The sequence below is a fragment of the Nilaparvata lugens genome, chromosome 4 (genome assembly GCF_014356525.2).
Source record: "Nilaparvata lugens isolate BPH chromosome 4, ASM1435652v1, whole genome shotgun sequence".
Lineage (NCBI taxonomy): Eukaryota > Metazoa > Arthropoda > Insecta > Hemiptera > Delphacidae > Nilaparvata > Nilaparvata lugens.
The window spans coordinates 37,178,899-37,193,238 of NC_052507.1; the positions used below are offsets into that span (position 1 = coordinate 37,178,899).

Sequence of the window (14,340 nt, forward strand, 5' to 3'; positions counted from 1 at the left end):
TCGGGAGTGTTGAAGTGTCGCTAATCCCAGAAATAGACTTCAACGAACCATCAGAACTCCAGAAAATATAGAAAGAGTGAGGCAGTCAGATGTGCGTTGTCCCTGGCGTTAGGCTCGCGAACACGCTGCTGCTATGCCAATTTCTGACCCCACTGTTCGATGAATTTTCCATGAAGACCTCCAATTTCATCCCTATAAATTGGCTGTTGTGTCAAGAATTGACTGAACGCGATTTTGTTGCCCGTCAAAATGCATGAGCTATGCTGATTGACAACCTGCCTGAGGATGCGGTCATTTTTTTCAGTGACAAAGCTTATGCAATTTTTTCATGGGGTTATTTGAAATCCCTGGTTTATGTCGATCGACCACGGACCATAGCAAACCTCAAGAACAACATTCGCGACGCCATTGCCAACATTTATTGCCGATTGATATACTGCAACGGGTGTATACAAATTTCAAAAGTCAACTTCATCAGTGTATGTGGTCAAAATGGTGTCAAAATCATCAATGGGGCCACCATTGATCTGATGTTATTTTCAAGAATGCATGAAAAAATTGGGATATTGTATTCTCATATAAAAAAGATTAGAACAATAACTAAAGTACTTTTGTTTTAATTTACCTTTCAAATAAGTAAGTTTGTCGAATAATATAAAAAAGGCGATTTACGAGAAAAACGAAACTCCCTAACCTACCCTTTACCCTTTAAGACATTATAGTCCAGTCACTACCGGTATATACATTGGTGTTTCCAATATATATTGTAGTTCTGATTTTTCAGAACTACAATATATATTGTTTGGATACATTAGAGAAATCTAGAACCAATTTTTCATGCAGAATTTCCAATATCCAATTGGCACAATTTAAATGTTTAATTCAAAATCCCTCTAGGCGTAATTTTGTGCTCTTCAACCTGAGACCAGAGAGCGCACAAAGATCCCAAATGGATTTTGTATTATACATTTGAATTGTGGCAATCAGAAGATATTGTTGATTGAAAACTAAAATTCATTAAAATTGATTATTTTGTTTAAATTTTACTCGTTTTTGTAACTTATAACACATTAGATATAGAGAGCTCCAAGTGATTTCATTTTATTCAGAATTTTATAATCTGAAAAAAGGCAATAGAAAATTTAACTGTCCGACGACTGGATTTGGCGGAAATAAGCTGAAAACTAGAAAATGAACCGAAAATACGAGATGTTTGGGCCATTCTGTATCTAACACAAGGAAATTTTGCATGCAAAAATTGGTTCTGGACTTCTCTTATGTATCCAAACAATATATTGAAAAATCAGAGCTACAATATTATATTGAAAGCACACCCCCTTTTTCATGTCTATATTGACTGGACTAATATTAAACACAACATTTTAGGTTCTGAAAAACATTGTGTGATTTGATTCACTATCAATAATTTCAACATGGATAATACCTACACCAGATACGGAACTATACCTCAAATGGATATAAAGGTATTTCTAATTTATACATTGTATTCTAGGAGCCTTGGGTATTTCCACACATGCCGAACCGAGCCTCGAACAGCGTAGCGAATCGTATAAACCGTCGTGCAGCGAACATTAGCCATATGTTTCATAATGTTAACACTCAGCTGTTAAACAACCGCCGCGCAGTTCTCCGAACCGTTCGTCATCCCACTAGCCGCTCTTTTAACCGTTCTCCACGCCGTTCACCGAACGCTGAACTTTTCAGCCAATCAGAGCCCTTGATTAAATTCGCCGTGCAGCATGCGGTCCAATTTTGGCTATCCATCACAAGTGGAAAACATGTGAATACTTTCGCGAACATTAATACAGTACAGGCCTCTTCTCATAATCTATATTTTGAACAATTCATATTTTGAATAACAATTTTTTTAGGAATCATGTAAATAGAATAATTTCTCAAAAATTAATTATTGGATAAATTTCAATATTAAAATATTGTTGATCAAGAACTCAGTATCATGGTAATTATTTCCTTTTGAAACTATAATCATTTTGTTATTTTTAAACGAATAAATGAATTTCACCAACTAACCATAAGTTGACTGGTATATTCTGTAATTTCCATACCCTATTTATTTTAATAAATACTACAGCATATACCAACTCACAAAACTCACACTTTCGGAGGGGCTAAAAGAAAAACCCAAGAGACCAATGATGGGTGAAAAACCAGGCACAAATGTGGGTCAAGAGGCTGAATCAAGGGTGGCCGGGCGCCCTAATAGAGGCAACTTGGCCGCCCCTTCCTCACCGAAAGAACCTACAAAGAAGGCCAGGAGTGGAACTCACGTAGGTCACAAGGACTACCTAATCAGTCTAAAGAGACTGCCAAGCATATGACACTGAATTGCGAAACAATGTGAAATTGTTCACACTATATAAAAGAGAAAACTCCTGTATCTTGGACATCTAATGAGAAGCCACAAATATATAACTCTGCAGACAAGTTCAAGGAAAAATCAGCGGAAAAGGAGTGTTGGAAGGCGACGTGTTTCCTGGCTTAAAAATTTGAGGGATTGGTTTGACTGCAGCAGTGAATAAGATCCGGATTGCTGTGCTGATAGCGAACCTCCGATAGGAGACTCACTAGAAGAAGAAGAGTAGTTTGTTTGGTGTTTTTGGTTGTCTATTTCATGTTAGAAGCCTCTCGCTGATGACAAAGCATGCATGATGAACATGTGTTTGTGCATGATAAACCAGCCTTAGACTGGCCACTAACGGTAAAACGTGCATGATAAAGTGCATGTCTTGTCATCAGCGACAGGCTTAAAATAAAACAAACATAAAATAAACAACCAACAACAATAAATGGAACACTGGAAAATTGCAAAATATAATGATACAAAAATAAATTTGAACTCAAATAGAGCAGCGAAGAAAAATGAACAAAATATCGGAGATACGAAAACTTAACCTAAAAAAATTTTGCTCGAAGCATTTCGCTGTGATTACACAACAATATATATATTAAAACAGGAGACACGATATAAATACCCGTGCGTACTCTGTGGTCACACGACCGTTGGATTCAAAACTACAGTCTGCTCGGTTGAGAAAAGAGTCTCAGTCTCCGAAAATTTCCCCCCATTTCTAATGTAAGTTTTTAAGTGTTTTCAATCTATTTATATCGTGTCTCCTGTTTTAATTTATATTACAAACTTTAAAGTGTCTTCTGTTATGTGCTATATATATATATATATATGACGACATGTTTACATAATTCATGTTCTACCGTTATCCTTACATTGAACTAATTCATGACCACTAACTGAAAATACACAGTACTATCTAACCAACCAACTAAACCAATTAACATTACTTATTTTTATTTATTTATCAATAACTATTATATCATGATATGGGAATGAAAAACAGTCTTATATGATGAATAGTATGAATTTCAGTCAAAACTTGAGATTCCTGCGTAGTTCTTCAATTTCTTGAGCTTTGCAATAATCTATTATTGATTCTAATTCTTTATCTACATTAATTCATTTTAATAGTTTGTATTACGAGTATGTTTTCTTTATGATCCTTTTCTTGTCATACAGAGCCTACTTAATTGTATTTATAATTATTTGAAGTAATTCCCTTCCAGAGCTCAGCTTGCTTTTCTGGAAGGGCCTCGATATATTCCATATCAAGGGACCGCTCAAAAGATAAACTATTACGAGACCTGTACTAAATTTGGGTGCACTGTTGCAATATAATATGCTGGCCACTAATTCATGACCACTAACTGAAAATACACCGTACTATCTAACCAACCAACTAAACCAATTAAAATTACTTATTTTTATTTATTTATCAATAACATATTATATAACATATGTACGTTCAACTACAACAGGGTGTACAATATCGAGGTTTCACTGTATATTATGCATATATTTAAAGCCGTCAATGGAATGAATGGAATGAAGAGGAAGTGCAATTTTATAATCATACCTTGGAAGATAATTGTAATAATATACTCCCCATCAACTTACTAATGGCCATTTTCACACACGATTTTGCGACGACACGATGTCGTCAGAGTCGAAATACCATGGTGTCAAATGGTGTCAGCTTACACACATCGAAACCAAAGATGTCGTTAGATTGTAGTACGACAGTTATCGTGACTGCTCCCACATTAATTGTACGACATCGCTCTTTCGTCGTGAGTTTTGAACATAGTTTGGTTATGTCATTTTGAGGTTAGGTAGCTTACTATTTGTGTTCCGGTAGCAAGTGACAAGTTGGAAGGAACAATTAGAATTGTTGTGGGTAATTAGTAGACGTTTTTGGTCTCATATAACTAGTCGAAGCCCTCTCTGTGTGCTAAGATATACATAAACAATGTCAGTGTCGTTTGTCGTTGAGTATGAAAGGATTTGATAATGTCGACCAACAATCGGAAAACGTGTCGTCGCTAATTTGTTGCTTTTTAAAACGACCAACTGGTTTAACATTCTATTGGGAGAAACATTTCGTGAGGTCCACGAAAGATAGGAGAACAGCGTTGCCGATTCTCTGCCTTTTTATTGCCTTCTATAGAATACATCTGATACCGGTATATCTGATAAAATATTAAGTGTTCATTCTTGTTTAAAATAGGCTAATCAATTATATTTGCTTTGTTAAAGAGATATATTTTTCAACCATTTAATAATAAATTTTCATAATATATTGATATTAATATTTTTGAAAAACGAGATTGCAACGTTGCAGGTAGGAAAGGATAGCGCTATCTGCTTTGTCGAATGATAGACTAGGATATAAACACCAATGTTAATCAAATAATGCCATTATAACGTAGACCTCACTATAGGTGAAAGTCCAAGGAGAGTATTTGAGGCTGAGAAACTTTAGATTTTGTTGTCAAGTACATGTTTGAAGGAACATTAACCCAACTATAACATGCTTTCACTAAGGTAGACTCCAATATCATTTACAACCAATTTCTTCCAACTTTCCTACATCTCGTTAACGAATCATATTAATTTTTATTTCAATAAATACAACAGCAATATTCACATTTTCTTAAAAGCCTATTAATCTATGAGAATGAGCAGATGGTAATAAGTAGGACAGAAAACAACAGTTTTCAACGTATGTAAGAGGAATATGTGGTTATTTTTTCCATCAAGTTTTTGATTATGAAAAAAAAAACAAAGATACATTCTTGGACACTCCTATGGTGGAATGTTGGGTTAGTAATCAACCAACTAGCCGTTATCAAGGTGAAACGATTGGAATAACATTATAGTGGAATCCACTTTAAATTGTCAGCATTGTTTATGAATAACACCAACTTTTATAATTCAACCAATTCTGGTAGTTTGAAGTACAACTCAAACTACAACGTACTCTGACATGTATTTATCGGCGAATTACTTCCTATTTCTATATCTATTTACCTGTTACGCCGGCCACGACGTCCCCCGATCACCGGATTTCCGAAGTGCTCCGGATGAGTGAGAGGCAGCTGGTCCAATGTCTCACTTTCGGCAAAATGGCGTCCACTCTTCAGACACAGAGCCGTTCGCCTCAAAGTGGTGATATCGCCATCATCAAACACTACAACGACCAAACAAAATCGTGACAGTTGACAAAAACCTTCAAACATCAGGCCGAAGCCTGATGTCCCTACTGTAACACAATAAGAACTATTACATTTGGACACTTGCTGTGCCATTAGCGACACAGCTAGGTGTCCTAATTTAATAGAGGTAACTATTATAACCTTATGTAATATGCAGTAAACTACTATATTCGAAATGTATTAGTTACCAGATGAACGGGAGTAACTCAAATTAGTTTTTCAGTAACTGTTAGTTTCTTGAACTCAAGTAATTTTTTTATTGCGGATGATTCCCACAAGAGCTTTTTTGCTTGTGCGTGGGTGATGGGAAGTGCAAGGGTGATTTATGAGATGAACAAACGTCCATGCCTATTCAATGGGATTCGAACTCGCGACCAGGTAGCACTAGCAAACTGGAGGGTGCTACGCCTTAGTCGATTCAGCTATCCTGGCAGGTAATGTTACTTTATTGAAGAAATAATACAGTTTTACGATAGCTCATGCAGATGCAACTAGCAAAATTAATTCAAAAATGAAAAATAAATACCATACAATTCAATCCCAAAATGGGATTAATCTACACAATTTTCTCATAAAACAGCTCCTTTGGAATTTGTGAAACATTAAGTTGTAAATCAATATTGAGGAGGTTGATGCAGTTCATTAAACTCAAGAGCTGTTTGCAATAGCCTACCCCATGCGCAATTTTGAACTGTGACCTTAGAGTTTCTTCAAGATGATAGAAATATCTATGCACTCCTATTCCTACTCTATTTCTGAACAAAAAAAGATTCATTTTGGATGAACAATTTATACGTTAAGCTGAAGAATAGGCAATCCATATATTGATTTAAACATGGAATAAACCAGAAGATGAAGAAAGGGAATGGATGCAACACACTAACATTACATCAAAATAAACATAATCTTAATTCAATTCTTTTATTTGAATATATACTTTTCTAAGCAATATTCCATGAACAGTACTTTCATCTATAAAATAAATAAGATTCACCCAAGTAAATAATAATTTGAACAGATTCATCTTTATAATCATTCAATCAGAAAATTCATCGAGTTTTTTAAACTAGATCATAATACAGATATCAACTTAAACCAATGAATATAAATGTGAAAAAACCTACTATGACGTTACTTAATCAATGAAAGCACACTCACCGACAGTATATTGACTGCAATCTTGGATTTTTGTGATCGTAGCTTCTACAAATTCTTTTTTCTCGGGATGCTTCACTTCAACGTTTGAGCCAGCCTAGAAACATAAGAGATCCTCATAATTTTTTATAAATAACGAATCTATTTTGAGAAAAATAGATATTTACTACAATAATAAATTCCATTTGAATATATATTAGACGACTGTAATTTTAAGAAACGATTAATATAATTATTACTATAGAGTTCACAACAAATGTACAGGCTTGGAAAACACTGTGTTATTATTGAAGTAAGGATTACAAGAGAAGGATTGCAGGCAGCATCAAACAGACTTTAATCAAAAATTCAAGATGAAAATAATCTTTAACAAAGAGGACTTTCTTTTGCTAATTCAAAAGAAATAGACTGTGCAAATTATTTAAAATTTCAGGCGATTAGAAATAGTGAGGTTCTTTAATAGAGATAATTGGATCTTCAACAGAGTGGTCACCCATTTTAAAATAAAAAAATCATGAGTAATTCCCGGTTTTCCAGAGTAAAATTTTCCAGGTAGAGTTCCGGTATTTGAGGAGCAAGATACATTCGTGAAGAATTTATTATGGAAATTTTCAGTTTGATCTTCCATGACGAATTGCGAATAGCGTATTTAAATTTCCAAATATATTGATAATTTTTGACACTACAGTCTATTTTTGTGAGGAACTAGTACGTTCTTCCAACTACTCATGTGTGGAATGCTTTCGGACAAGGTCCATTTTCAATACTCAGTAAGTAGTTGAAAAACGAAAATTCCTCACAAAAATAGACTACAATGTCAAAGTTATCAATACATTTGAACATTTATTATGTATTCTGAGTCATACTTTTACTAATGAAGCCATATACAGAGTGAGTCATAATAAGTATGAGAACCTCAATAAGTTGAAGACTGTTATAGAATATATAATACTGTAACTTTCAGGATAAGTTATTGGTCGAATACCCCATCTTTTGACGTACAACTGAATTTTAACCCCTCATAGGGGGGTGACTTAGGGTTTGTAACTCGAATATTTCAAATGTGAACACCCATTGTGTGGTACATCATTTTGAAGGCCTTTTTAAAACAAGAAAAATGGCACCAATAAAATTGTTCTATGATATCTGTATCCGAAATGGCGGCTGATTGAAGTTTTAGTTTTTAGAGAAATGAGGGGTTGTAACTAAAATATTTCAAATTTAAACACCCATTATTTTATCATCTAATCATCTATTTTATCATCATTAATTATTTTTTTTATTAGATCAAGTACATAAAAACTGAAATTTCAATCATGCGCCACTTTAGATACAAGTATCACAGAACATTTTAATTGATTTCTTGTTTTGAAAAGGCCTTCAAAATGATGTACCACACAATGGATGTTTACATTTAATTCGAGTTACAACCCCTAAGTCATCCCCTATGCGGGGTTAAAATTCAGTTGTACGTCAAAAGATAAGATTATTGGACCAATACCTTGTCCTAAAATTTACAGTATTATATCTACAACAGTCTCCAACTTATTGAAGGGTTCCCATAAATATGAATCACTCTGTATATGTATGTACAGTACCATAACCGATTCCGGCTGTTGGTGACTCTTCAAACCTTGAAAAAAGTCTCATTCCAAAGAGAATGGAGGGAGCCATCAAGATATTTAATTTTGAAATGTGATTGATTTAGCCTATATCCTGACTAAAAAAATGATCATTTTAAAATGAACGATAAGCGAGCGACAATTTTTCACTGTTTTATACTCAAAATAAGCTAACAAATCGATTGAAACCAGAAATTAATGAGAAATCTACTAAGCCAACAGTCTTCAGTTACACCCTTAGACCAAAAAAACTTTATGATTGCACCAGAGGAACTTTATCAGTACATTAAGAAGCATTTAAAGAAGCATAGGCTAACCTAAAATTATTTACTAATTAAATAACATGTAATTAGTAAATATTACTGTACACTTCTTTACTAAATTAATTGAAACTTATGAAAAATTCATGAGGAATTCACGGTATTTTTCCCGGTTACTAAAATCATGAGGAATTCAAGGTTCTCCCGATTGAATCAATCAAAAACTCTAGATTTTTTTTAATAATCTTTAACAATGAGGACTTTCTGTTAATTCAAGATAAATATACTGAGCAAATTATTTAAAATTGCAAGCGATTAGAAATAGAGTGTTAGAGTGTTTGTTTGTTGTATGTACATGCAATGAATAAATAAAAATAGGTATTGAGTTTCACTGGAAAAGCAAGATAAAGCCCCGATATTATTATATTGAAAATAAACAAAGCAGAACATACTCTCAGAGATCCCCGAATTTGGTCATCTGTGACAGTTGCATTCCCAAGTCCAAATTTGAAGGCAACCTGGAAGTTAAAGAATAACAATTGAAGATGAGAAAAATAACACTTGCAAAAACAAAATTTAATTAAGAACAACAAGATGGAATTCTACACACTAATAGAACAAAAGAAAAACTTCAACACCACTTGAAAAGTTGTTACAAGTTCAATACTTGAATTTTCATTTTAATAATTCTGATAGTTTGAATATGCACAAGAAAGAATGAATAAAATTATGCATAGGCCTATTGTACTTGATCGTACCTATTGTAACCTACATGATTTGAATAAATAATTTTAAACCCTACTTACCTTGCATTTTACGCTGCGAACGACCTTCCTCACTTCTGCTTCACAAAAAGCACCTTTATATTTGGCACTTACTTCTGTGCCCACTGTGAGATAGGGGGGATCATCTCCCTGTAACCATAAATCAAATCATTTTCCATAAAAATTGAAACAATAGGCTACAACTATCGCAAATGTAACTTACAAAAACTTGAATTTATTTTTAAACAATATTCAATCTATTTCAAACAGTTTTTGTTGAATGACAGACTTCACTTGGAGTAGAGTACGTGTGTGATACTGAACTTTCCTATTTTAAAGTAGTGCTAAATGCAAACAATAGAATAAAAAGTGTTATTGATTTTAAAAAGTACAGAATGAAATTCTACTTGGAGCAAATCAAGTAGGCGAATTCTTGATTTTAAAAACATTTCACAATACAATAAACTTTGGAACTTTGTTATGAAATCCCGCGATACAAAGGTGGTTCTTAGCCATGCAGGAGGATAAAAATCTGCTTGGTAGGTACATCAAGATTATTACATTCCAGCAGAAATATGCTAAAAATGTAATATGAACTGAGAATATACAAAAAGTGAAAATACATTGATTCAAGATAAAACTACTGTTCCACTACAAATACAGACTATATAGAAGGCTCTCCATACGCAGAGATCAGCCTTCAGTGTGATGAGTCAACCGGCTTGAGTCCGATCTCTCAGGTGTAGATCAACCATGAGACCAACACACAAAAAGGCTATAATATCGAATTTCATATATTTGGCTGGCGGATTCAAGAACGGCCAACTGAAATGTTCTATTGTGGGCTATGCCTGTGTTGGTCTCACTGCAGGCCTTCAGAGATCTTGAAAGATCGGCCGTTAGTCAGGTTGATGGAACCGACTAAAGAAGATCTCTACGTATGACTAATCTAAGATTCAACTGCTCGAAATAGATCAGTCGGTTCAGAATTTCGGAGGAAAAAATCAATTTTGAACGCAGAACTTTTATAAAATAGACGAATATTTATTTAGAAGACTCTTCACAAGATCTTTTCTCACATGATTATAGTTAATGTTACTTTGATCTAAGTTAATTAATTTTGTATTTCAGGTTATTGTTGACCGAGCGAAGTGAGGTCTAAGATTCAAGTCGACGGTTTGGCATTTCTCTTAATGTTTAAATGTTTATATGTTGCGCATTTACGGCGAAACGCGGTAATAGATTTTCATGAGATTTGACAGGTATGTTCCTTTTTTAATTGCGCGTCGACGTATATACAAGGTTTTTGGAAATTTTGCATTTCAAGGATAATATAAAAGGAAAAAGGAGCATCCTTCATACGCCAATATTAGAGTAAAAATCAGACTATATAATTATTCATCATAGATCAGCTGACAAGTGATTACACAGATGTGTGGAGAAGCCAGTCTATTGCTGTAGCCTATTTCCATACGGTCTATAGTTTCAATCAGGTACTTGTGGATGAGAATACTGCGTGAGGTCTACTGTTCACAGAACTACTAGTACAGTAGAGATAATATACTATACATACAACAGTTTTTTACGGCAATGTTGATGTTCATACCAACATCATGATCAGTAATATAAATAATTTCAGCTATTCATTATTCTATCTTGGAAGATTAAGATAGAGTTCTTGAAACTTGTTAATGGTTTATTTGAGAAAATGATAATATAAGCCCAGTGTTGAAAATGCAACTGGTGTAACTAAAGAATTGCATTGCAATGATCAAATGAAGATATGGAATAGACAATCAATATGATACAGTAAGTATCAGTATAAGTATCTTAAGTATAAGTTAAGACATTAAAGCTCAACAACAATGAGTCTCCCGGGAAGGATGGAGTAGCAGAGCTACTCAAGAATGGAGGAGATAGTTTGATACAGACAATGCACCAGATTGTCATTGAAACTTGGGAGAAGAGAGGTGATGCCTCAAAATTGGAATCAATGCATACTACTGTGTGCATACAATGCATACTACAATGTATATCCCATGATATGCAAAAACTTCAGATACATTACTCTTTTGAGTGTTGGATACAAGATTTTTTCAAACGTATAATGGAAGAGACTGTAACCTCATGTTGATTGTAAAGCAGGAAATTACCAAGCAAGATCTACAGTGAACCAGATATTCTGTTTGAGGCTTGTTATGGAGAAGATGTTGGAGTATGACTCTTTCCATTTGTTTATGGATTTCAAGGCTGCATAGTATGACAGTGTTAAAAGGCAGAAGTTGTATGAGGCCATGTATAAGGCTTGTTGAGAATAAAGAATTTCTTGTCTAACCCATTTGAGTCAGTAAATGGTCTTAGGCGGGAAGATGCCTTGGAATGTCTGCTTTTTAATATTGCTCATGAGATTAAATAAGGTATTCCAAAATTGATACCAGAGGAATATTGCTCAGTAAATCTGTTCAGCTGCTGGCTTATGCTGATGATATTGCTGCTAGATCAATTATGATGGTAGCATTCAGCCACATGGAAAGGGCAGCAGGTTTGACTGTGAATAGGCAGAAAACAAAGATCATGGTCTCATCAAGATCCCATGCTCAGAGGTTGAATGCCAATCAATCAGAGCTAATATCTGCTTGTGTGTTGGAAGTGGTAGACGAATTTGTATATCTGATACTTGGTCAACTATAATACCAAGACCACATAATTTCAGGTCAAGCGGCGAATCCTATTGGCAAATAGGGCATACTTTGATTTGGCCAAACATCTCAGGTCAAAGAAATTGAGCCGCAAAACAAAAATTACTATCTAACAAACACTAATTTTGCCAGTGCTTACCTATGCCGGTGAGACTTGGACTCTAACAAGATCAGATGAAAATTTGATAAGCATATTCGAGAAAAATATTCTCCGCAGAATTTTCGGTGGAGTTCTGTTGGATGGAGTGTGATGCAGAAGAAAGAATCGTTATCTGCTCAACATGTATGGTCACATTGATGTGCTGGCTCTTTTCCGAGTAGGTGGGCTCAGGTGGGCAGACCATGTTGCAAGAGATGATGAGTCACTTCCACCAAAATAGATAATAACTTACAACATGGAAGGTAGAACTCCTGATAGACCAAGGTTGAGGTGGATGGATTCATTTGCCGAAGATGCAAGAGTTGTTGGGATCAGGAATTGGAGGCGTGCTGCCATGGATAGGGTAGGATGGAGGCAAATGTTAGAAGAGGCCAAGATCCGCTTTGGATCGACGAGCTAATGATTATAATGAAGACAAGACAATTTCCTTTAAATTCTCGATTTAAACGTATTTGTCAGTTTTGGTGAAACTCAATTGGAAAAATCATTGTCCAAATCACTCAAATAAAAACTCAGCAAAGGTAATAAAGGCTGAAGAATGTGATCGAAATTAAACAGATAGGCTATAAATATACAAATAAGCTTATTCCTTAAGGTTCAAACATGTGTGGGTGGATGAGAGCATTCAAAATTGAATTTAGGTTCTCAAAACTAAACTATAGTATAGCAGGCCTATTTATAAAAATAAAAATGTTAGCTCACCATCATTTCACGTTTACTGCCCCAACGCTGCATTAGGATGGGTTTTTTCTTTTCCTCTGATAAGAAAACATCTGAAAACAAGAGGGAATATGTAGGCTGGTAAAAGGTATTTAGGCTAATGTCTCACCAACAAAATGATTAAACAGTAGCATAGTTGATAATTACTAATATGATCATTGTTGTGACAATATTTCTTAATAGATGACATTGGGGAACAATTAGTTTATATAAGCTATTTGAATGTAGTTTTTTCCAAATGGATGACCGACCCAGTAAAAAGAATAAAACACAATTTTGGTTGAATCATTATAACCTACTAAATACATAGCTATTAGGCTATAAAAAAAACAATTAATTACCAAGAGAATAGGAAAGAAGTAAATTTTGATTAGCTATGTCATTTGGCGGTTGAAAAAATTGAGATGAAGCATACGGTACTGAGTACTTTTGCAATTTAATGTTCTAAAATGCACAAGTTTTTATTTATAATAGGTATTTAGTCTATCCTAGACAGTATTCCTATTCAACAGTACAGCACTGTGCAAGGAAAAAAAGGTCCTAATTAAATCAATTTCTTAGATTGGAAGTTAATAAAATTTCAAATAATTTATTCTTTAGATTTTGGAACAGGAAAAATGTGGTCATAGAATGATATTTAACCTGTGAATAATGATATAAGCTGAATTTAATCTACATTACCGTACCGATTTGAAATAGCCTACTTACTTGACGTTTGCCTAGAAAAGGCAGTCTTATATTTGAGGATTTATTTTATTACAAACAATTGTTACAAACATCAATAAATAAGTAGGTGAAGAAACATTTTATAAGACAACAGAAGCATTTATTTTATACAATAAGAACTACATCAACAATATCACTAAAAGGTAACGCCAGCTAAAATAGCATTTGCATCACCATCTTACAAAGATTGGGCAAGACCTAGTAGAAGGACTTTTATTTATCAGCACCAAATTCGAAACATTTAAAAAGCAAATGAATTTTTGAGTTGCTAAGAATGTAAGAATGATAATCAAGAAATAAAAGATAATGTGAGACAAAGATTTGGAAACTGGTTCAAGATGTGATTTCAACACTTTTATGAGTTAAACCTAAACAAATACAATTTAAAATTATGGAAAAAGATTTTAACAAGTAGAATAAGATTGAAATATATAAAAATTACCTGTAAAACACTACTAATTTCTTCCATGAACAAACACTTTGAACTACGTACACCAAATGCAGCTGGAAAAGCAAAACAGCAACTAGCGAACTAATGTGCAGCAGGAACTAGAGAAATATAAACTAGAAATTCTAGCTCTCCCATTGGCCAAATTTGACGTTACAGTCTCGAACAGAAGTTCACTC

At 34.1% G+C, this 14,340-nt stretch overlaps 1 protein-coding gene across 5 annotated transcripts in view; it reads right to left on the reverse strand.

Annotated features, from left to right (window-relative positions):
• LOC111061195 (AT-rich interactive domain-containing protein 4B) overlaps positions 1 to 14,299 on the reverse strand; it is a 73,829-nt gene extending 59,530 nt beyond the window's left edge. For 2 of the 5 annotated variants that reach the window (XM_039427402.1, XM_039427401.1), the window contains exons 1-6: positions 14,156 to 14,292; positions 12,970 to 13,040; positions 9,451 to 9,558; positions 9,097 to 9,162; positions 6,766 to 6,859; positions 5,423 to 5,582 (exon numbers count right to left, since the gene is read on the reverse strand). In XM_039427402.1, the coding sequence (XP_039283336.1) occupies positions 5,423 to 5,582; positions 6,766 to 6,859; positions 9,097 to 9,162; positions 9,451 to 9,558; positions 12,970 to 13,002 (461 nt within the window). In that variant the 5' untranslated portion in view covers positions 13,003 to 13,040; positions 14,156 to 14,292. Of the gene's footprint in view, positions 1 to 5,422; positions 5,583 to 6,765; positions 6,860 to 9,096; positions 9,163 to 9,450; positions 9,559 to 12,969; positions 13,041 to 14,155 lie in introns of all 5 variants that reach the window. The other 3 variants (XR_005571209.1, XM_039427403.1, XM_039427404.1) reach the window with 3 other exon arrangements.
• Between the last annotated feature and the right edge of the window lie 41 nt (positions 14,300 to 14,340).